The 22,177-nt window shown below is 35.7% G+C and overlaps 1 protein-coding gene across 1 annotated transcript; it reads left to right on the top strand.

The window, feature by feature from the left end:
* Positions 1 to 1,632: 1,632 nt before the first annotated feature.
* LOC5577084 (solute carrier family 22 member 8) lies at positions 1,633 to 17,910 on the top strand. The gene is made up of 10 exons (XM_001663123.2): positions 1,633 to 2,214; positions 2,305 to 2,462; positions 15,193 to 15,326; positions 15,391 to 15,503; positions 15,590 to 15,715; positions 16,594 to 16,762; positions 16,832 to 17,157; positions 17,225 to 17,359; positions 17,432 to 17,589; positions 17,662 to 17,910. Exons 1-10 carry the CDS (start codon positions 2,076 to 2,078, stop codon positions 17,890 to 17,892), a joined length of 1,689 nt encoding a protein of 562 aa, XP_001663173.2. The 5' UTR covers positions 1,633 to 2,075; the 3' UTR covers positions 17,893 to 17,910.
* Positions 17,911 to 22,177: the final 4,267 nt, after the last annotated feature.

The raw sequence follows: 22,177 nt of genomic DNA on the forward strand, positions 1-22,177 counted from the left end.
ACATGACGTCTCAAATCAGCTGATCGGGAAGCACTTTGACAGTTCTTCTATGAAAATGACAGGCCCGTGTTAGCACCGGTCCTCCACTGATGTAAACAAATGCATAGACGGATCTGTCACATGAAAAGGCCTATTCGTGGAAGGGGACCTGGGAAACCTGATCGTTTTAGGCAACTCGAGAAGTGTCATCCACGGCGAAGATGGAGCTCTATAGAGCTACACTACACCCGGCAAATGGCTGATGATACGCTGTAGTCTTCAATGTACAAGGTAGGTATTTAAATTAGTTTTCATCAGATCAATTCCCCTATTTTGATTGATTGTTCCCAAGTATCAGATTATTGAATTCATGGAATATGGTTTGAAATTCTAGACTGTACACATCAATTAGCTAGATGGAGACGCAAGGTGATTATTGTTTCATGGCGGCTTTTAACTCAGTACAAATTCAACCAAATTCCGTATTGACTTTTTTTTCAGTAAAAAGGCCAAAATTTATGAATTCGAAGTAGATGAGCGATTGTTCTACATCATGAAATGACATTGTTGAATATGATTCGATTACCTCCACGTGGTTTGCTTGGGACACAGTTTTCGAAATATACGCAATCTCATCCTTTACCTATCATACCAGCTTCGAATCTTCATTGATCTTATCCAGCGACAGAGAATATGGGATATATCGTTACGATCATCATGAGTTTAGTGCGCCAATTTAGTGTGTCAATATTTTGGATAAATTTGTCAACATAAAAGTGATAACCTACGTGAATCACTGTGCATACTTCCTAATCTGTTTGTGACAATTTTCACGAATCCATTCAATAGGGCATAAACGTGATCGGATAGGAAGCGCCTATCTGTTGTTAGATTGATAGAGATGGACTTTGAAGTTGTTTCTCTAAGTCATTCAAGTAACTATGTTTTGAATCTGTATGATGTAATCGGCAGATACTCACGTTACTTTTGGAACGTATGGCTGAATTAGGCTGTTTTTTTAAACTGTCACATTTATCTATGATTGCAAGGCATTGTACGATTTTTCATTTGGACGAAAGATCCATTGTATATCAGACACTATTTCTTTCATTACCTTACAGTGAATGTTCTGGAAATATTATTCCTGCAAGGCAGTTGTTAAGAAAAATATGATTCTCAAACATACAGTAGTAAAATATCGCTAAAATTTACGAGACACTAGCAATAATCTGCGATTTCAAAAGACGAAATATTTGAACAGCAAATAGCAACAAATAAACGCGGTCCCGGGTGGCAAATAGAGAGTTTAATTAAACCGGATTGGAGAAATACAAGTTACCTTTGTTTGAGATCGACTCTTATCTCGAGCGCCACCTTTGACTGGGTCCAGCAGCAGCACCAGAAGCAGTTTGGCAAACATGAAAAGTACAAAATTCTTAATGAAAACACCTCTCGTTTGCTCCAGTTAGCGCATAGGTGTTAATTTTATTACCGTCATATGGGGTTAGGTTTGTACGATATGGTCATTTTCCTCGAAATCGAATCCATATCAGAATAGCCACCTTGGATGGTGATCGAGTATTTGGATGGGATATTTGCACTTCTTCGATCGAAGTTTTGCCTGGCGGACCTATTTAATCGTAACCCATAAGCCACCGCAGCTTAGTAGTTTACGCGAATTTTGCGGGATCATGTGTCGAAGTCCGTAGAGCAATTCCCAGAAGCAAGACTAACTTGAACAGCCCGTGGCCGTTGCGTTGTAGTGCTTTGAAAAGTACAGTGATATCGTGATTTTTTTTTTATTTGTCTGAAATTGCAAGAGATCTTTATCGAAAATGAGGATTACTTTGTCCCACTGGCCGCTCGGATAAAATTCGGCGAGCACTAGCTGGAAAAAAGTGTAATCAAGTTGACTGCAAAGAAATCGTACAGTACAAATCTCTATTCAGAAAAGATCCTCTAGTCACCTAAGTCACGGAAATCAGGTCAAAACTAAACTAAGCTCAAGACAAACGCAAAACGGTTCAAGGAAAAGAAGCCACACTTCGATACTTTTCTTTTATTGAGACGACATTGCTCAAAGAAATCGTTTCAAAATGGCGGATTTGCTATCGTCGATAATGAAAGATTTTGGCTCATGGCAGCTCAGGGCGATCTTGCTAATTTATTTGTGCAAAATTCCCTCATCGTGGTTTATGGCGTGTCTGATTTTCACGGCCCCAGTTCCTAAGCATGGTGAGTGAGCACAGTGGGATAGTGGTGAAAACTAGTCACAGTGATCCGAGAAGGTCTTCCGAATGACCCCAATTCAATTCCCGATTGCAGGTGAATTCTTCTGTAAGCCCCCGGTGCCCATCCATGCCAACTTTAATACGACGGAGTGGATCAAGGTTTCGCATCCGATCAAGGAGGAAGTACATGACGAAGAGTTCACCATCGACTATTGCAACGTGTTCGAAGATGCCATGGAGCATAGCTTGCAGGTGAGTTTGCTAAATGTATGAAGAATGAGCCTGGGGAATAAGTGTTGATTTTAAAGTAACCAGAGCTAAGTAAGGTAGTGTAGTCTAAACTACATTCTAAGCTGTCCTCATAGAGGACAATAGCCAAGAAGAAGGACGTTTTAAGCAATATATACTGTTACGTAGACAAAAGTTGGGGTTCTAGTGGGGGTAACTTTCAATCCAAGTATTATAGAAACCGATTTACATTTGAAAAAGTTAGGGTTGTTTATTGGTTTTAGACGTAAACATTTTAATTTCCGGTCGAGGTTTCGCTGCATGGAACAAAATGAAAATGGAACCTTATTCGATTTTTATGTAAGGGCGTTTCTAGGTACATTAAGGTGTATCAGTGTTTGTATAAATGCATTATAACCATTTTTGGCCCATAGTGAGGCAAAAGTTTGAGTCGTATATTATTTCGCGGAAAGGTTTGTAAATTACCTAAAATTCACATATTACCTTTAATATTACAAAATATGCCTGTCAGAAAAACTGTTAGAAAAAGGCACAACAATTTCAGGTTTTTACTTGGTTTTGCAAACAACTGCTATATTTGGATATTCTACAATTAGGGTAAAATGATCCAAAACGCCACTATAAGGATTTGTGTCGTTATCTTGTAAAAGGATCCACATTTGAAGGACATTCGAAGTCTTAACAGTAACTTTACAATATTTGCTAGCAAACACAATGAAAACATTTCGCAAATTTCAGTTTTTTGCGGTTTTAAATCGTGTCGAAAAGTTGGTTGAAAAATGGGGGTTGTTCAAATTGACCAAATGGGTGGGGTAGAATGCCATTTAGTATGGAGATCGAAGAGTCAGCAATCATGCTTCCCCATGAGCTTGCTCTGTGGCGTGGAAATACTTATTCGTTAATAAAATCATCGGAGAAGCTTACGACTTAGGCAAAAACGTAAACAAAATGTGAAATTTCACCGGGAAATTAAAGGAAAATTTATGAGTTTATGTCGAAGGGTTGTAGCAGCAACTCTTGGGTAAACATATTTGAACATCGTTTTTCAAATTATACAAATTGAAAGGATCTAGGAATGATCCAATGAGTCGGGCCATTTTACTCCAACAGTGCGTATTGGCCCATCTTCCCCTAGCCCTGTTTATGGCAGTTTTTTGAGTAAAAGTATCGATATTTTGTGTTTCAGCCAGTGAACTTTTGTCCCACACTTGATTCGAACTCTTCCCTAAAAGTTCGTTTATGACAATCAGTTATAAAAATAGGTAAACATTTGAACACAAGTTTGTTCAGCAACTGTGAGGTATTTATTTCTTTTCAACGGCTATAGTTCATCTGGAAATATTGATTACTCCACTAAGGTTGAACTTTTGCCCCACCTTATTCTAATTCAAATTTTGTGACTAATTTCTTGTATGATGGCCTGTGGTCGTGAAACGAACACCTAGCTTAAATCTTCATAAAACAATCAAATAAATAAGTATGATCAAGAAATGATAATAATTTGTCTATAACAAGGTATTAGTAAAATAATGTAAATATACAATTATTTAAGTATTCTTGATTTCATTTTGAATATAAATGCCGTTTTATACGATAACTTTTGAAAACTGCATAGTGAATTCTGTTTAAAAGCTAAATTAATATGTTTTCATAGATTACATTTGTTCAAAGATATATTTTAGACGATGTGTTCATTTTACCACCATCGATAATACCCGCGTAATGTAGGTAATATGAAAATTATCATCAGTTTTTGTGGATGATATGTAAAAATTTCGATTTGTTAGACTGAATTCAAGTCACTTGTTCATGAAATTTCTTCAGAGAACGCTACAAACAAATCTATTATTGAATCTCTCAGAAAATTTTCCAGTTGTTCATCTTTTTTTCCTCCAAGGATTTTAGCTAGAATTCTTAAAATATTCCTCTAGGAATTTTTCTAGAATATACGCGATACAAACGATTTCTTAGACAGTTTCTGATTAGCTTTTTCTAAAAATTTCACTGCATTTTTCATAAAATTTGCCATATAGTTTTTCTGACTTCCCTAGACATTGCTTTAGGTATTACCAATTGAATTCCTACAACATTATCTCAAGATGTGAAGATTGTTCATTCATGTCCTTTGATTTTGGCAGACATATTCGTAGAAATACTTCAGAAAATGTTTCTAGTGGTTCTTCAATCATTCCTTTTTTTGTTTTTCTATAGATTTACTAACATGCAATTTAGATTCCCCCAGGGTTTTAAGCGATAAATTATCGTCCGATCATTCAACATTAACTTGATACGCTAAGTATACCGTTTCGTTCAAGGAGAGCAAAAACATTTCTTTTCCGAATGGGTAAAGAAATTTTCTGATTTTCTTTAGATAATTTTAAGAGGTCCATTTTATAAATTGAGTCACTGTCGATCAAAGCAAGCACGCATATTTCAGATGTCACCCTTCGACTGCCATAGTAATCCAGTCATACAGAGTGACAACTGGCGAAAAACTCGAGTGACCGAGAAGTGTCGAGCGAATTTTTTGATCTACACTGACTCCGCCGAGTTATTTTAATCGATTAGACTTATAAAATAGTTTTTTTTTTTTTTTTTAAAGAAATTTGTATAGCAAATAATTTTTTGATAGCCTTCCGTTGACGACCAAGTGACCCAGTGACAAATTAAGGTGAAGATGAATCGAAGCCAAACTTCATATTTTCAAGAGAACGGATCTGGAGAACCAAACATCCGTTGAAGCTGAAAACTTAATCGATTGGTCACTAGCTAGTGGTGACCAATCGATTAGGTTTTCAGCATAAACGGATGTTTGGTTCTCCAGATCCGTGCTTTTGAAAATATGAACTTTGGCTTCGATTCATCTTCACCTTAACTTCAACATCTATGTGCCTTCGTTAAATTTGCGATAATCTAGTTACCCTAGTGACGATATCATCAACAGTTGAGGGTGAAGTAGGCCGTCATTGAAATTTGAATGCATCGATGTGGATTGTTGTCAAGTCACCTCACGATTTCGAAGTTAAGAAAATCAGTGATTTGCACTGACTTCGTTAAAAAAGTAGGGGAAGCGGTGGTAAAATGAACAGGGGTGGTAAAATGAACACCGTGCCTTTTACCGAGAAAAAACAAATTTCGATGATTTTTTAGCACGCACGGACGATTTAAAGCATAAATCTTAGCGTTCAAGTTGATACGTAAGTCAATTGAAGTGAAAATATCAACGAAAACTAAGATTTTAGAAAACCACGCTTGAAAATTAGAACTGACGTAACTTTTAGCTCGGAAGACTTGAGGTTTTTCAGTGAGGTGAATATCGTTATGATATGATGTCAAATCTGATACCTTTAGAATTCTTTTTGAATGGGTTACAATATTTAATGGATGTATTTTCGGTGGGGCAATAAAAATTTTCAAAAATATTTGTTTTGCTCACGTTTTTTGCATGGTGTTCGTTTTACCACCAACCGCTGTTCATTTTACCCACATAGTGCAGGTAAAATGAACATTTGCATCGCTTTTTGATAGCGATGAAAATATGTGAAAATTCAGCTATTTTAATCTGAATCTATGTCGCTGTCATAGATTACATCCCTATTTTTGATGTAATGCGATAGAACTATACAAATTCCTCGTTTTTCTATCAGACACAAGATGATTTCCTTAAGGTGTTCATTTTACCACCGCTTCCCCTACCAGTATGCTTTCCACATGTGAGCATATATAGTGATACTGTTTCGAACTAATATTTATCACTGAGTTGTTTTAATTTAAAATTGCGAGTTGCAATGTCAACATGGCTGTCAAAACAATTGACGAGCTACATAGCCTTAGTTGATGAAGAATTTTTTTGTAGAGTAATGCGGTGCAAAAGTTCGTATCTAACATTCTGCAGAAGACACCAACACTCAAGTGGACAATTTTGTCCTTTGAAGGAAGCACCACACTACCCAAGTAATCAAACAGAACTTTAATTCGTCCTGCGTGCTAATATAGTGCTATTATTAAGCCGATAAGCTATATATAAACCCTATAAGCCCTAAAAAGCGAATTAACGTGCTAGCATGCAACCTCTAGGGGTACAGTCGAAATACTTTCCTGAAGAAAAGTTTTCCGAACTGAAGAGGAAACCGAACCCACACTCCTTGATACGATGTGGGTAAATATTCGGTAACACTAAACAATAGAAATATAAGTAGTAGAACGCTAGTAGCGCTGTTGTCACAAAACTGATTTTAATTATTCTTACCTTTAATTATGGGTTTTCATTGTTTGTTCAATGCCTTGTCGTTGTTTATGTTATTATAAGTAATTTGACACTTTGATGCCCGGTACTCAGGCTGTCAGTTTGTGGCAAACTAGATGTTGGTAACACGAACAGCAGCGACATTAGCATTCTTAGGTTAATGCTTCTACTCACTAAACCCACGGGCAGGAAGCCAAATTTCTTTAAATTGTATTCAAAGTATTTGGGGCCTTCCTTAGTCGAGTGGTTAGAGTCCGCGGCTACAAAGCAAAGCCATGCTGAAGGTGTCTGGGTTTGAATCCCGGGCGGTCCAGGATCTTTTCGTAAAGGAAATTTCCTTGAATTTCCTGGGCATATAGTATAATCGTACCTGCCACACGATATACGAATGCGAAAATGGTAACTTTGGCAAAGAAAGCTCTCAGTTAATAAATGTGGAAGTGCTCATAAGAACACTAAGCTGAGAAGCAGGCTCTGTCCCAGTGAGGACGTAATGCCATGAAGATGATAAAAGTATTTCAGCTCTTGGGCAAGTTATATCTTAACATACTACGTTCAAAACATAGTACTAGTTTTTTTTAAAGTTACATTTGTATTACAAGAAATATAACATCTAGTATTGCACGTCAAATGCCCTATAGTGGGGGCTCGCATTGTACGGGGCAGAAGTTCGTACTGATCAAACGACAAGGTTATGACATGAAAATTGTTTGCGATTGCTCTTTTTAGACTCATTCACTGCCTGTTTCTCGGCCCCTTAAAAAGATGAGTTCAAATTCCATGCCATAATGTTTTATCTCTTACTTTTATGCATTCAATCCACTTCCCGGAATTATTATACGTTAATATGTCAAATTGATGTAGTTGAAGGTATTTTGATTGTTAAAGTCAAAGTCAAGGTAACAACAAAAGCGTTTCCTACTCAAAGTACTGAAATTGTTACGTCGATTCAAATGCACCATACAATTATTCAATCATAACATACAAATTAAAAAATATACTAAAATGTCTTTGGTTTTCCAAACTTATATGTACTATCTAATATTCTTAATGAACATATAATCAATCTTCAGTGTAAGTGTTTTATATATAATATTATATATAATATTATATATAATATAAGAACAGAACGGCTCAAAGCAGTACTTGATTTATAACTTCGTAGTACTTTGATGAAATTGTAATTAGATGTCAAACCCTGAAAGAGACTCGCGAAGAGGAAAAATATCAACGTCATATGCAGCCCAGATTCCGCTGTCACGAAACGTCAAATGCACCCCCCCCGTTTTTATGGCTGAAAAAGTGAAAAGTATTGTATTTAAAAACCTCAGTCGGTGGAGGAGTTTTTCGAAGTTTCTGATAAATCTAAACACAAGATTAGTTATTTCTAATGCCTGCTACGTTTGCTGGCATGAAATTTCACTTAAAAGGCTATTTATGATTCGATGTGATGCCAACGGAATCATTTTTTGCTGAGATGTTCATGTGAGAGTTTGAACGGCTTGCGCATGGAACACAAAGTCGAATAAGAAAATAACTCAGCAATCACAAAAAAGAAGACCGTCTTCGCGAGTCTCGTCTCAGGTCAAACCCACCCAAATAACACAACATATCTCTTGTAAATCACAATGACTCCAATATGACTAGTGAAAATGTTCTGTTCATACTTATATAAGACTGGAAAAAGCGCAGACGGAGGAGCTTGTGCAACATATAGCTGTTGTAAATATTACACACTGAAAATAATCCACACGTTCGATCCACATTCTTTTCAACGTGGATCTGTCGTGTCGAATTGCAAAGTGAAATGACGTGTAAAACTTGTGATTCTGTGAAGGATTGACTTTGGTTCGATAGCAAAGTCTTTTACACATGATTTGAACGTGTTTTACAATGGCGATATCCATCACTAGTAGAACTAGTTTGCCTATCATGACAAGGACTCACATTTTCCATCTACGCGTAACATGTTAAATGACATGTTATTTTTGGAGAAACCGGGTGCCCGTAATGGGTGCCTGGAATCAGAAAATCAAGCAATCACTAATAAATCCTATTGCAAAGTTTTCGATAATTTGTAAATTAACGTGTTTTACATTTTAATTTCGATTGCCGATAGCGACTGGTTTTACACCATCGATCGATGTGTTTTACAATTAGTGAAAATTCACGTGTGAAACACATTGATCCAGCTTGTAGAATATTTTCAGTGCATGAGTTTAGGTATCGTAAAACGGGGTAATTTTGATAATGCGGGTAACATTGATAATGCGTTACCCATCACATACTAAACCAAATATCATAATTTCTGCTAATCAGTTAAGTAAAACGAATGCAAAACTAAAGTATACTAGTATGACACTTCATGTAAGAGCTGTTTTCATTTAAATTGAGACCATTTGAGGCTTTATATACGAATTTTAAAAATTGAAACGTTTTTAGCATTTTCGAAACGCTTACAAACAATCTGTTCTACGATCACTATTTGATGTAGTTTCGAATAGTTGGTCACTAATCTTTGACAGCCTAGTTATCATAGAACTTGAATATGGTCTCAAATCTCTTAGCGAATACTATTTTCACAAACTGGGACCATTTTTGTAATCTAAGTCAGAAATTCCCATATAACGTTAAACGCCTAGAGGTATGTAATGCCCTATAAATGTTACGTAATTCATTCAATTTTGTTCGATTATCAAAGTTACCTTAAAACAGAAAGCCGACATTCGATTATATGAAAAATTATATATCCATACAAAATAAATCTTTCGGCAATCTATCAACTGGAATCGGTAGCTGGGATGCCAGTACTTGTTTTAAAAATATAAACTATAATTCTTTGAAACAGCATGCATAAATATACAAGTTTTCTTCGAAAAATCTATTAAAGTTACCCCGTTTTACGGTATACATAAATATGTATTATATTTTGTTCAACAAAACATAAGTGCAAAACAAATGCATAGATAGGTTCGTATTGCAGATGTAAGTATTGCAATGTCAGCAATTAAAAATGTGCTGGTTCAAACATGGACAAGCTTTATTGTAGGATTTTAACTGAAGTTAATTATTATTTAACTGTAAATTTATGTGCGAATCAAAATTGATGATGAAAAACGCTATTTTGCTCTGAGAAAACCAGTTCGCCTTTATTAATCGTTCAATTCACGTTGTGTGACATCAAACCAGGTGAATATGTGAGAGTAAAGATCATTAGATTTGCCAAATAAATTCATTATTTAGATTTCTAATAAAATTTTATAATATTATTTTTACTGTTTTCAAATCTTGAGATCAAAAATCTGATGATGATTCAAATATATATATTTACAACATAAAAAAAAAACAATATGGTGCCTTAAAAACACTGCATGGCGAATAATTTGGGATAAGACAATGAATTGTCATTGTCTTCTAGGGTATCTAGTGTGTTTAAGGCTATGTAGCCCGTCATTCGTTTTAGCAACAATGATGACTTTTCAGCTTGCATTTCAAAGTGATAAAACTCAGTTTTGATAGTTTATAATGACTTGAAAATATAACACTGTACGCGCTAACATGCATAAAGTATGGTGATTCTTTTTCAGCTGTGTCAGTGCAAAACCAACTGATTTTCTTTGATTCGAAATTGTGAGATGAATTAGTAACAATCATCAACACCGCGTACAAATTTCAATGACGGCCTACTTCGCCTTAATAAATATTTTTGCAATTTCTCATCGTAATAAGCTGTTTTTCATCAGGCCAATCTGTCATGAAACGGCCTACTTTCTTGCTCTGAAGTACACACTTAGATTAAATTACTGGGGTCGGTCAAATTTTACTGGGTTTTGGAACTACCGAAAAAGTCAGTAAACTAGAAAAATGTCAGAAATCGGAAAACAGAGATTTTTCACTGAAATTTTGCAGAGAGCTTTCTTTTTATATCACATATCGATAAAAAAAAACATGGTGAAATTTGCTTTTCAATTACGTGTGGCGACAGTATATATTATTTCTGATACCCTCAAGTGGTCTTCTACGAAATTGCAAAAAATTGTTGTACCCAACTCGTTGCAGAACTGGATTTTTACAGCACTCGTCGTAATTATCCCACTTGGAAAGCCTCGTAGGATAAATTTACGACTCATTCTGTAAAAAAAAAATCATTCTGCAACTTGTTGCGTAAACTACTATTTCCACATTATTACACAAGCAAGATGATCCGCTGGGCTATGGGAACATAAAAAGGCAATAAAAGCAATATTTATCATTATCCCGGTATGACATTCACTCGAAGAAAATGAGGATTGCGAAGATACAATTTTAAGTAGAATTTGTTTGTTAGATATAATCCCACTAAAAATCATGGGCGTAAATAGCCATCAGACTTGAGGGGGGGCACGGCCCTTTCTCATGAGAGATAAAAATCGTGAAAGATTTAGATAACTTTACAATGTTTGTTTCGATTATATTTGTGAATCAATTATCCAGGTTTTTAAAACCACTAATGACTTATCGTTTGATCCCCACCAGAAAGCGAGTCTGTTTGCGGCAGCCATTAGCGCTCGTAAAAAGCTGGATTGAACGGACCCAAACTAAACGTCAAATCGTTTAATCCCTACTAGAAAGCGAGCCTGTTTGCGGCAGCCATTAGCGCTCGTAAAAAGCTGGATAGTGGCGCACTTTCATACCGAGCCTAAACCTAAAAATCACCCAAAATCGATTGATCAACTTTCTTTGATACCAAATGTCAGTTTTATGGAATATTTAAAAATTCTATTCTATTCGTATTTAAAAATCTTTTTTTTTTGTTTTATATTGCCAAGATGACGTATTCAACTCAATCACATATATCTGGAATGAAATACAAAGATTTAAAAGCAGACTCTAATCACGAAACAAATTTACCTTTCCAATTCGATTTGAACTCGAATTTAAGCAGAGTTATAAAGCAAGATATAGTTTTAAATGTATCTGTTCAATTGAGGTTCAAAATCAATATGAAAATCTAACCTCTTAAAGCCAAAAAGGCAAAAAAAACAAGCCTTTGAAGGAAAAAACGCTTGCTAATTTGAATTTTTGTTGCTCTGTAGCGAGCGATTCTTTTCTCTAAACCTCTCGAAACCAAAATTTGAACATAGGATTAAATTATACCTTTGACCTAAAATACAAATTTTTACATCAGATAGCAACAAGTAGTCAAAAAAATTTCCAACTTTTAAACAATTTTTATGATATTTGTAGTGAAAGTATCTTACTTGAATAGCATTAAAATCACTATGGTATTTATATGCTTTGATTTGAATTGAGCCCCCTGGCCCCTCCCTATTTACGCCAATGCTAAAAATATGTTTTTTGCTTGCGAGGTGACATACATATAACAAGAGACTTATTGTTTCATTATTTTTGACATTATTGGTTTTGACAATTCAAATGCTTTTAAAGGCGGATTTAAAAAAATCTTATATCATTATAATTCTGAACTTTTTTTGACAATTCAAATGCTTTTAAAGGCGTATTTAAAAAAATCTTATATAATTATAATTTTGAACTGATCCGACGTGTTTGTGTGTATGAAAGGCACAGGATATTCACCAGGAAAGTAAGAAAACAACGGGAATGAACGGAACTGCCATTTCGTATAGGACGTTCCATGACTTTTTCAGCAGCCTACTTGATGGCAAGACGAAGTTTGCCGGGACCACTAGTTCTTTATAAGTATCCTTCCAAACATTACATTCATTTCTTTTATCTAGGTGTTCTGTGTTAGAAAACAATTTCATCCTAATATGATAGAACTAATCAAGCATTTATGACATTTTGTTAAAAAAAGAGCACCGATCTCTCTATCGCAAAGGGGGTCGATTTGACAAGATACGACCACGTCGAAAGCCGGACACATACTAACCATCTCATTGAGCCAACGTTGGCTTTATGAGTAGTGTGGTACAAACAAGGCAACAGTGCGACGCTAAAAATAAAATCTCTCACAGTTGTTCGTAGACACGCTTAAGAGAGTCGAATAGGGCATCTAAGAGAGCCGAAGGAGATGTAGAGTTGTGAAGGAGAAAGTGAGATCGTGACGGATTTTCGGTTTAATTTAATGAACACTAGATTGAAAATCACTCCGTTACTAGGAAAATAATAAACAAACAAATAATAAACTTCATTTCGAGTTTCCAAATTGTTCTGAATCGCTGAAATCTGGTCTTGTAACCTTTGACTCCTAGTGTGTTCGTATCGACATATGGAGAGAAAATTGGGAACAAAAAATCAACAGGAACATTTCGAGATAAGGAGATATCGAGATATGGAGAGAGAAATCGTATGCAGAATGAAGGAACCGAAACAATCATCGACATAGGGAGAGATATCGAGATGTAGAACATCGAGATGTGGAGAGTCGACTGTATAAGCATGTTGAATGGTACTACAGTCACCTCTCCCTTATTCGATATTTGTATCTCGATATCGAGTTATGGATCATAAATATTTCAAGATACTTATGTTATCATCAAAACGTATTTATTTCAACAAAATAAATATTGCTTTTTTGCGCTCGAAAGTTGTTCTTTGTTTTTTTTTTATAGAAACTTTCTTATTTAAAAAGTCTTCATCACGGAAATTTGTCTCAAGCATTTTTTTGCTATCAAGTTTATATAATGAGAATATAAAAATATCAATAATGGAGATTTTGTATGAAATGAAAACTATTGTTCTTGAATGAGAATCGTGATTAACTAATGAGTATATTCTATTTTCTTATTTAACGAGTAATGTTCCGCCAGTGAAAACATAAATAGTATTAAAACTAGGAGTCCCGCGATCAAAAGTATAACGCGGAGCCCCGGGGTCAAAAACATCTATATGGATTTTCGGCTATATCTCAGTGATGGTTCAACCAATTTTCGAAATTCTTTCACGTATCTTATGTCCATATCCTATCCTCAAGTTTTGTACGAATGGGAGAAACTATTCCTAGGGGTGTTCAAATTTCCACTAGAGCAATTGCACCAATACAATTTTTTTGTTAACTGAAACTGCATGAGAATCGTGTCAAATCTTACTGAAAAAGTTACTACTTTAAGTTTAAATATTCGTGAATGATAAGAAGAATAGCTCATGTATTAGAAAACAAACAATTCGAGCATCCCTAACGAGGCAAATTAGGGTAGGTCGCTGATATCGACAGCTGAACTTCTAGTGCTTTGGATATGTATGATAGAGGTTTGGTATCTTCGACAAAGTATTTTGGAATAAGTTGCACTACATTTTGATCCCTTTGGTTTTGATCTAGATTACTTGTTACTGATCTAGATCATATTTTCTTTTGATTACACTCAAAATTAAAATTACTGAGAAGAACTAAACAATACCTCTTTTTCTTAACTTTTTGCCAAAATGTTTTTTTGACATTAATTTGGTTGCAATAGTCCAGCAAACATTTCTTAATAAGTAATAGAAATACGAAATTACACTCAAAATTGATCATACCTAAAAACTTCATAAGTTTCTAGTTTTTAATATGCTTCCATATAAATCATACTTGAAAGTAATAACATGTGATTCTACCCCATTACCCCGAATTCCAATATCATGGGGAAATGTCATAAACGTCATCATGTGAAGGTTATTGTAAATTCGGAGTAATGGGGTAGAATCATAACATGTAGTTTTTCAACATAAAATATTTTGAATAGGTTCAGTGAACAGGTTTCAGCAGAAATATAAACTTTGAATTACGCTCAAAATTTATTTTATTGAAAAACCTACGAAAAACCCTAAGTTTCCATCCTGTTTGCCCGTGAAACAATGTTCAAAGCAATGACATGTAGTTTTTGTGGCATGAATTCTTTTGTAGAAATCTAGTGTTTGGCCGGAAATAGTAATTTTTGGATACACTCAAAATTTGTTTTACTTACGAAAATTACGAAAAAACTTATTTGTTTCAACTGTGTACCTTTAAAACAAGTATCAAACCAACGACATGTAGTACAACTAAATTTGAAGCGTTTATTGGATAAAACAATAAGAGAAATCCGAATTCTAACCGATGACATGTATTAGTTTATACAGAAATATAATTGTTTGATTTAAATACGAATTTCTTTCACTTAAAACACTACGAAGCCCTTTTTTGCCTATATCCAAATTGAAAGTGATGACATCTTCTTCTTATTCTTTTTCTTGGCATTACGTTCAAACTGGGACAGAGCTTGCTTCTCAGCTTAGTGTTCTTATGAGCACTTCCACAGCTGTTAACTGATAGCTTTCTTTGCCAAAGTTGCCATTTTCGCATTCGTATATCGTGTGGCAGGTACGATGATACTCTATGCCCAGGGAAGTCAAGGAAATTTTCAATTACGAAAAGATCCTGGACCGACCGGGAATCGAACCCAGACACCTTCAGCATGGCTTTGCTTTGTAGCCGCGGACTCTAAACATTCGGCTAAGGAAGCCCCATGCAAACACATTTCTCATCAATTATTCTTTGTTTCTTTCCAGTACTTCAATGAGCCGAACATAAAACCTTGGGTTGAGCCAATGAACAACAACACCAAAGTGATTCCCTGTGAGTCGTTCGAACATCACACTGACTACACCTCTATCATTACTCAGTTCGATCTAGTGTGTTCGAGGTAGGTTCGATGATTAGAAGCATTAAAAAAACGTGATCGATTTGACGTAATTATTTCATTACAGGGACATTCTGGTGGCGACAACTCAATTTTTCCATCTTTTCGGTGTTCTACTGGGAGGAATTATAACTACGGAGCTGCTGAAGACGATAAGCCCCAGAAATATCATGTTGTTGGGTAGGTTCACTTTCACACTGTTTGAGATAGCAATCCCGAAAAGTTGATGTATCATCCTCTCACATGGTCCATTTGCGCGTTTACAGGAATGTATGCACAAATCATTAGCGGCTGTTTTACGGGCTTGATCAACGTTTTCGAGCTGCACATGATGTTCCGGTGTTTGAGTGCAATTTGCTGTGGCTTTATGTATACAGCGGGAGGCGTTATAAGTGAGTATGGGCTATAAATAGATATCAGAGTAAATTTTGAATACTTAGGTCATGATTGCTTTCATCGATCAAACATTCGATCGGAGACCATTTCTAGATGATAGTTACGTCACAATTATTCAAGAAAGTAAACTTCCTAGAATTAAGGTCGGATTGAAGTGGATGTTCTTGTGAAGATCACCTTTGATGAGCCTTCTGTAAGGATTGTTGAGCGCTCTGTGGAGTTCCTTACCAAGACCTTCAATATACATGCTTAATCAATGATCAATTGACAGTTTTCAATTATTGCATGGACTCCGAAGAGAAATTCTGCTGAAGTCACAGTTATCCGTGAAGATCCGTGATCGTTTGCGAAAGTCATAGAAGGTTTGGCAAGGTCCACTAAGGTCTATGACGATTCGCTATGGTGTACGAAGGTCCATGAAGTTCTGCGAAGAGCCGTGAAGATTCTTGCTGACTAGTGTGAATGCCTGACCTTTGTGGACCTTATCATCCCTTAACAAAACATTGCCAGGATCTAGGAACATCCGTCAAGTTCTGAATACAGAGAAACAGACGTAACATCTAGAAAAAAATGCGATCATAGTCGCGAAAACATGTACGCCCAATGCTAAAACCTCTGCAGTTGGCTGATGGACCAACAGGTGGCGGTAGTGTGTAAACATCAAACACGAAAAAAAAAAACGACGCGAGCGCTGCGGGTGGTCGATTGACCACCTACCGTATGTTTGAATCGATCGTTAAAAAGTTGGTGACAGCGATGAGAGTGTGATGTCTGTTTGTCCGTTCTCGGACCTTCCGGGACTTTGAAATCCATGTCTTTCAATGATTGAAGCAACTTTGATAGAAGTGCTTATGCGTTCCTTCCTCAATTGCAGTGAGTGACATCACCGGCGGCAAGTTCAAAACCGCCACCATCTGTCTGTTCGAGCAGTTTTGGTCAATCGGTGTGATAATGCTTCCCGGAGTGGCCAGCTTCTGGAGCAGCTGGTCCCAGCTGTATTTGGCGATCTCTCTGCCCACGTTCGTGCTGATCATCTTGCACAGGTGGGTGGAAGTTGTTGCTAACTTCAGCGAACTCATAGCCATTAAAATCTTCCTTTAAATAAACAACAGGTGGATCCCTGATTCTCCTCGGTGGCTTCTGAAGCGTGGACGAGTGCGTGAGGCCAACACGTATCTGATGGAGGCGGCCAGATGTAATGGGACCGAAAATCGCATCCCCAGCGACTTCGAACACCAGCTGAAGACGTTCTCCGATGCGGCAGTGGTGCAAGCGGATCCCGATCCCTGGTGGAAGATTTGGGAGGAGAAAGCATCCAAGAAGGATCTCATTTGTGTCCATCTGGCTTGGTCCATTTTCATCGTGGTGTACTACGGAATGCTGCTGAATATCCGAGCTTTTGGGCGAGAGCATCTGCAGATCAACACAGTAATTGCAGGTATGGTTCAAAACGTTTTTCGAGTCAAATTATAAAATAATCAATGAAACGCCTCTTCTAAATGTAGGATTATCGGAAATAATTGGAACCTTTATTGGCTTCTATCTGATCATGTTCACGAAGAACAAATGGTTTTGGGCTGGATTGTTCAACATTATTGGTGGCCTAGTGGCCTATGTAGCATGGCTAATACCACCAGAAAGTAAGTCTTTCAAAACTGTTTTTTCTTCAAAGAGTATATGTACTGACTGCATTCATTTATATTCCCCTCCAGTTACAGGGAACAAAAGAGTTGCTCTTCTAATGCTTACGGCAATGATCTCAAAGATGAGCATTTCTACTTGTTTGTCTATACTGACAACGTGCACTTCGGAACTTGTGAGTGCAAACAAAAAGAATGGAGCCGTCTATTCAACTATAGTGTGGGCGAGGGTGAGTACAAATATCTAGCTCATATCGATTGAAAAGAATTCTCTTCAGCTTGGAATTTTCTCCTATTTTCAGTTCTGGCTACTGGGAGCACCATTTGTGGGAGCCACAATCGTGTTCGGACAGTTGGTACCCCAGACGGCGTTTGGATCGCTGACCATCCTCGGGGGCGTAATCGCGGGAAGCATCAATGGAACGCGAACGCACCCGGTGGTAAAGCGAAACTCAGTCTACCCAGAGACAATCTCCACATCGGAAAACTGGATATCGGAGAAACCGATAGGCGTAAACGATTTGAAGCAATAACAATTAAACAATCGAAAATGCTTGAGATTTTTTTGAAGCTTCCGAAATGCCAATTAGATGTCTGCATGATAAAGATATTTTTTCCTATTCTTTGAGCAATACTGCCTTGAATCGCAAGTCAGTCCCATCTGTAAGAAGTAGGCATTGAGAAACTGGGGTGTGAAGTTTCCAAAATCGTTTTCCATACGAATATTCAAAATTTTCAAGAGGATTGCTGCCCATACTCGCAATACACTCCCATCAGGAAAATCATCATGTCGAGAAAAACGCAATTGAACATTATTGCAAAGGTTTTCGTAACGCCGCTGCAGGCAGCAGAAAATTCTAGTGACATTACTCAACACATTATCATTAGAGTACAAGAAAATGAACAGCTACTAAAATATTGTGAATGCGGTTGTTTTTTATATACAAATTCAAGATACTTGCCAATGGGACTCGTTATCCGAGTACTTTCCTCTTCAAATTCAAATATACCCGCATACCAGTCCCATTACTTGGGACTCGCTTACTTAGTTATCGCGCATCTTGACACATTTATTGCCAAGTTTATCATGGATTCCAAGAGACTTTTCCTTTTGCTACTATAGTGCTTTCATATTTTAATTGAAATACTTATTATACAATATAAAATAATATGGTGGTGATAGTGACAGTCCGCAAGACATTCCTGGGATTGATGAATGCGTTGCGGCCGGCCATATAGGAAAAGTATTTAGGATTCACCTGCAGCATGTTGTAGTATCTGACACACAGGTACTAAAGCGGGTAAGTTTTGATTAGCCTGATTTCGAAAAAGCTGTTGGACATTTCTTAGATATCCATAATGCTGGATTTTCATTGGACCTTCTTAATTATCACCATTAGTGTCGCTAAACGTACTGCTTGACCAGTCGACGATACCAGTGGTGGTATGCTAATTCCCATGTTAGCCCAAAAAGCCTACCCTCCATGTCGTTAGAAAGATTAACCTACCGGAGATTTAGGTAATTGGTCAGAAGACAAAACTTATGACAGCTATAGGTTTGACTAAGAGGGAAGCTATTTATCTTATTTTTAATTTAGACTCTCATAAGGATTAGATATGTTTCAATCACTCATCGCACCAGAAGCATTCTAGACAAAAATGAAAAACAACATTTGTTATGAAGTGCAGATAGTTTAAAACACTGTAATTTGTAACATTTCTTTTTCTTATGGGATGAAAACTACGATGCATGATCACAGAAATCATAATAGGAATAAGGGTACATGAATTTGGCGTAATCTACTAGTGGGACTGTTATGCGGGTACTTTCAATATGGGACGCACATGATTTGGTATTTTTTTCGCATTTTGTCCATACAAAAATACAATTTTAAGTATGATACCATGAAGTACACTAACAATAAACATGATTCATGAAGAAAACTGAAAAGAGATGAAAATTGAAATGGGACTGTTTTGCGAGTATGGGCAGATTGAAACATATTCAAATCTCAAAGAAACTTTCACAATTTTCTTCTCACTACGATATCTTTCTGAGAAAAATATAAAGATGATCAAAACACGGTTCATTATTGTATTACACGGTGCGCAAATCTGTAGTGGGACTGATATGCGGTTACTTTTCATAATATGGGCCTTTTTATCTAGCTGTTTTTTCCTACTTTTTCCGAACAAATCTTATTATCTCATTAGGGCGGTTCCATTTGAATTCGAACGTCGGTTTACTTTTGTATTTTTTGATTTGGCTGAATTTTGGTATATGCTTTCTTTATACCCAAAAATGCCTATTTGCATCATCGGTTCGTTATTTTTACCCTAGCGTTACTTTTGAGAAAGGCCTAAGAAAAAAAGCCTTAACAATTTTCAAAAAATTAAAACTCAGAAACTATTTGTCTGATCGGTTTGGTGTCTTCCGCAAAGTTTTAGGTTATTGTTGGAACTATCTGGAAAAAATATACACTGTAAAAATAAATGTTGTATTTTTTTTTATTTCGAAAATAAAGCTTAAAAATTCATTTTTTTGATTTTTTATTTTTTTATATTTCAAAGAAGACAAAAAATGGAGTCTTTTGCATAGTGGGTCAAGATGGAGAAATCATGGACAAAAAATTTATGATTTTTGAAAAAAAGGTTGATTTTTTAATATGGTTTAAATAAACTTTTTGAATGCTTTTCGACCCGATTTTATGAAAGTACGCAAAATTTACAACAAAAAAGGTATATGAGAAAATTTTACTAATTGCTACCGTTACCGAGATACAGCGATTTTAAAATTAAATTTACTGAAAATTCACAACTTTTGGTTGTTTTCGGATGTTTTTCGAGTTGATAAAAAAAAGATTTTTTTTTCTGAAAGCGTTTTATTTCATGTTCTTATACAATGATGGAGCGTCCTATTTTGATACAGATTTCTTACTTTTTCATAATGTTTACAATTTTTTTACTATCATTACAGTTTGAAAATTGTCTAACTTCTATTTACGGAAACTGGAATAAATGAATGGTATTTTTGGATGGACTAATAGTAGAATGCACGCCGATTTTGTTCAGTAATTGTTTTGCTTCCGTTGCCGTGTATAAAGTTGTATCAAATGTGTTCTTAATTGTCTCGGCTGTCCATGATTTAGGCAATACAGTTAAGAGTTGAAATTGCTCTGCCCTTGTTGTCCCTTCACTTGTAAATTTTTCTTTGAGCTGCTCAATTATTTCATAGAATTCGCCGGTTCTTTTTTCATCCAATTTAGCTTCCTTATTTAGCGCAAAGATGTTTTGTCTAATGCTGTTGACTATCTCGTGATATTTTTTCGTGACATATTTAGTAGAACTAATTTTTGTCTTATCGATCGGCGCTACGAGCATACTTGATATTAACTCATTGAAAATAATATTCAGGGACGTTGGAATCCGTTGTCTCAATCTATGTTGCTGACGTTGCGTCTAATGTCTCCTTACTAGAAACATTCAAGTCGGAGTTCGTTGATTCTATTGATAAAGCTTTTGTTTTCGAATGGAAATATTTCATTATCTTAAAACGATATAAATGAATTTCACGTATTGAATGCTTTATATTCGTTATTTTGTTATTTTTTAAATTTTAACATTTTGTTCCATATTTTCTTGATAATTACATATCAAAATATCACAATGTTGAATGTTGAAGTTGTGTTTCGTTAAAAAATTAATAAATCATTTTTACAGGGCACATTTTTTATTTCGCCTCATACCATGAAAAATTACCAAATCAATATTTTTTCAAACATTTTAGTCAAAAATTATCTGCTCTTTCAGACAATGAACAAATTTTTAGGCTTATGAGCCTCGAAAAACATTCGAAAATGACCGAAAATCGAAAATTATATCATAATTTTGTATTAAAATCGCTGTATCTTTAAAACGGTAAAAGTTAGCCTGATTGTCCCGTATACCTTTTTTTGTTGTAAATTTTGCGTCCTTTCATAAAATCGAGTTGAAAAACATTTAAAAAGTTTATTATGACCATTTTCAAAAATTCACCTTTTTTTAAAAAATCATAAATTTTTTGTCCATGATTTCTCAATTTTGACCCACTGTGCAAAGGACTTCAATTTTTGTCTTCTTTAACATATAAAAAAAATCAAAAACACGATTTTTGAGAAAATTGATTTTTCGAAATATAAAACATTACAACATTTTTTTACAGTGTATATTTTTTTCCAGATAGTCCCAACAATAACATAAAACTTTGCGGAAGACACCAAACTGATCGGACAAACCATTTCTAAGTTAAATTTTTTTGAAAATTAATAAAAGTCATCCGTCATCGTAATCATCGCCATCATCAAAACTTCAAAAGCAGTTTTTCTGTTCGAAACTGAAAATTTTTCGATGAAATTGTGTTCACTGTGTTTCGGTTGGGGAATAGCATACAGTGGACATATTTTCCTGTAAATTTTCTTAATTTTGAACGAAGAAACTGCTTTTGAAAAATCCGAAATCAATGACGGATCCTGCCCCCTTAAGGATTTTTTTCTTTGGCGAACCGATGATGCAAAAAGGCATTTTTGGGCAGAAATAAAGCATGTGCAAAATTTCATCCAAATCAAAAAATATAAAAATGAAAATTGGGAAAAAAAGTCGTCATTTTCTGAGGAACCGCTCTCTTATCATTCTTCTTGGCAGTACGTACTGGGACATAGCATGGATTTCAGTCCAATATTCTATTAGCATTTCCACCGTTAGTAAGAGCTTTTTTGACATTTCGTATTTATGAAGCAGGTACAATGATACTCTATGTCCAGGGAAGTCAAATAAATTTTC

This window comes from Aedes aegypti, chromosome 3 (genome assembly GCF_002204515.2).
Source record: "Aedes aegypti strain LVP_AGWG chromosome 3, AaegL5.0 Primary Assembly, whole genome shotgun sequence".
NCBI lineage: Eukaryota > Metazoa > Arthropoda > Insecta > Diptera > Culicidae > Aedes > Aedes aegypti.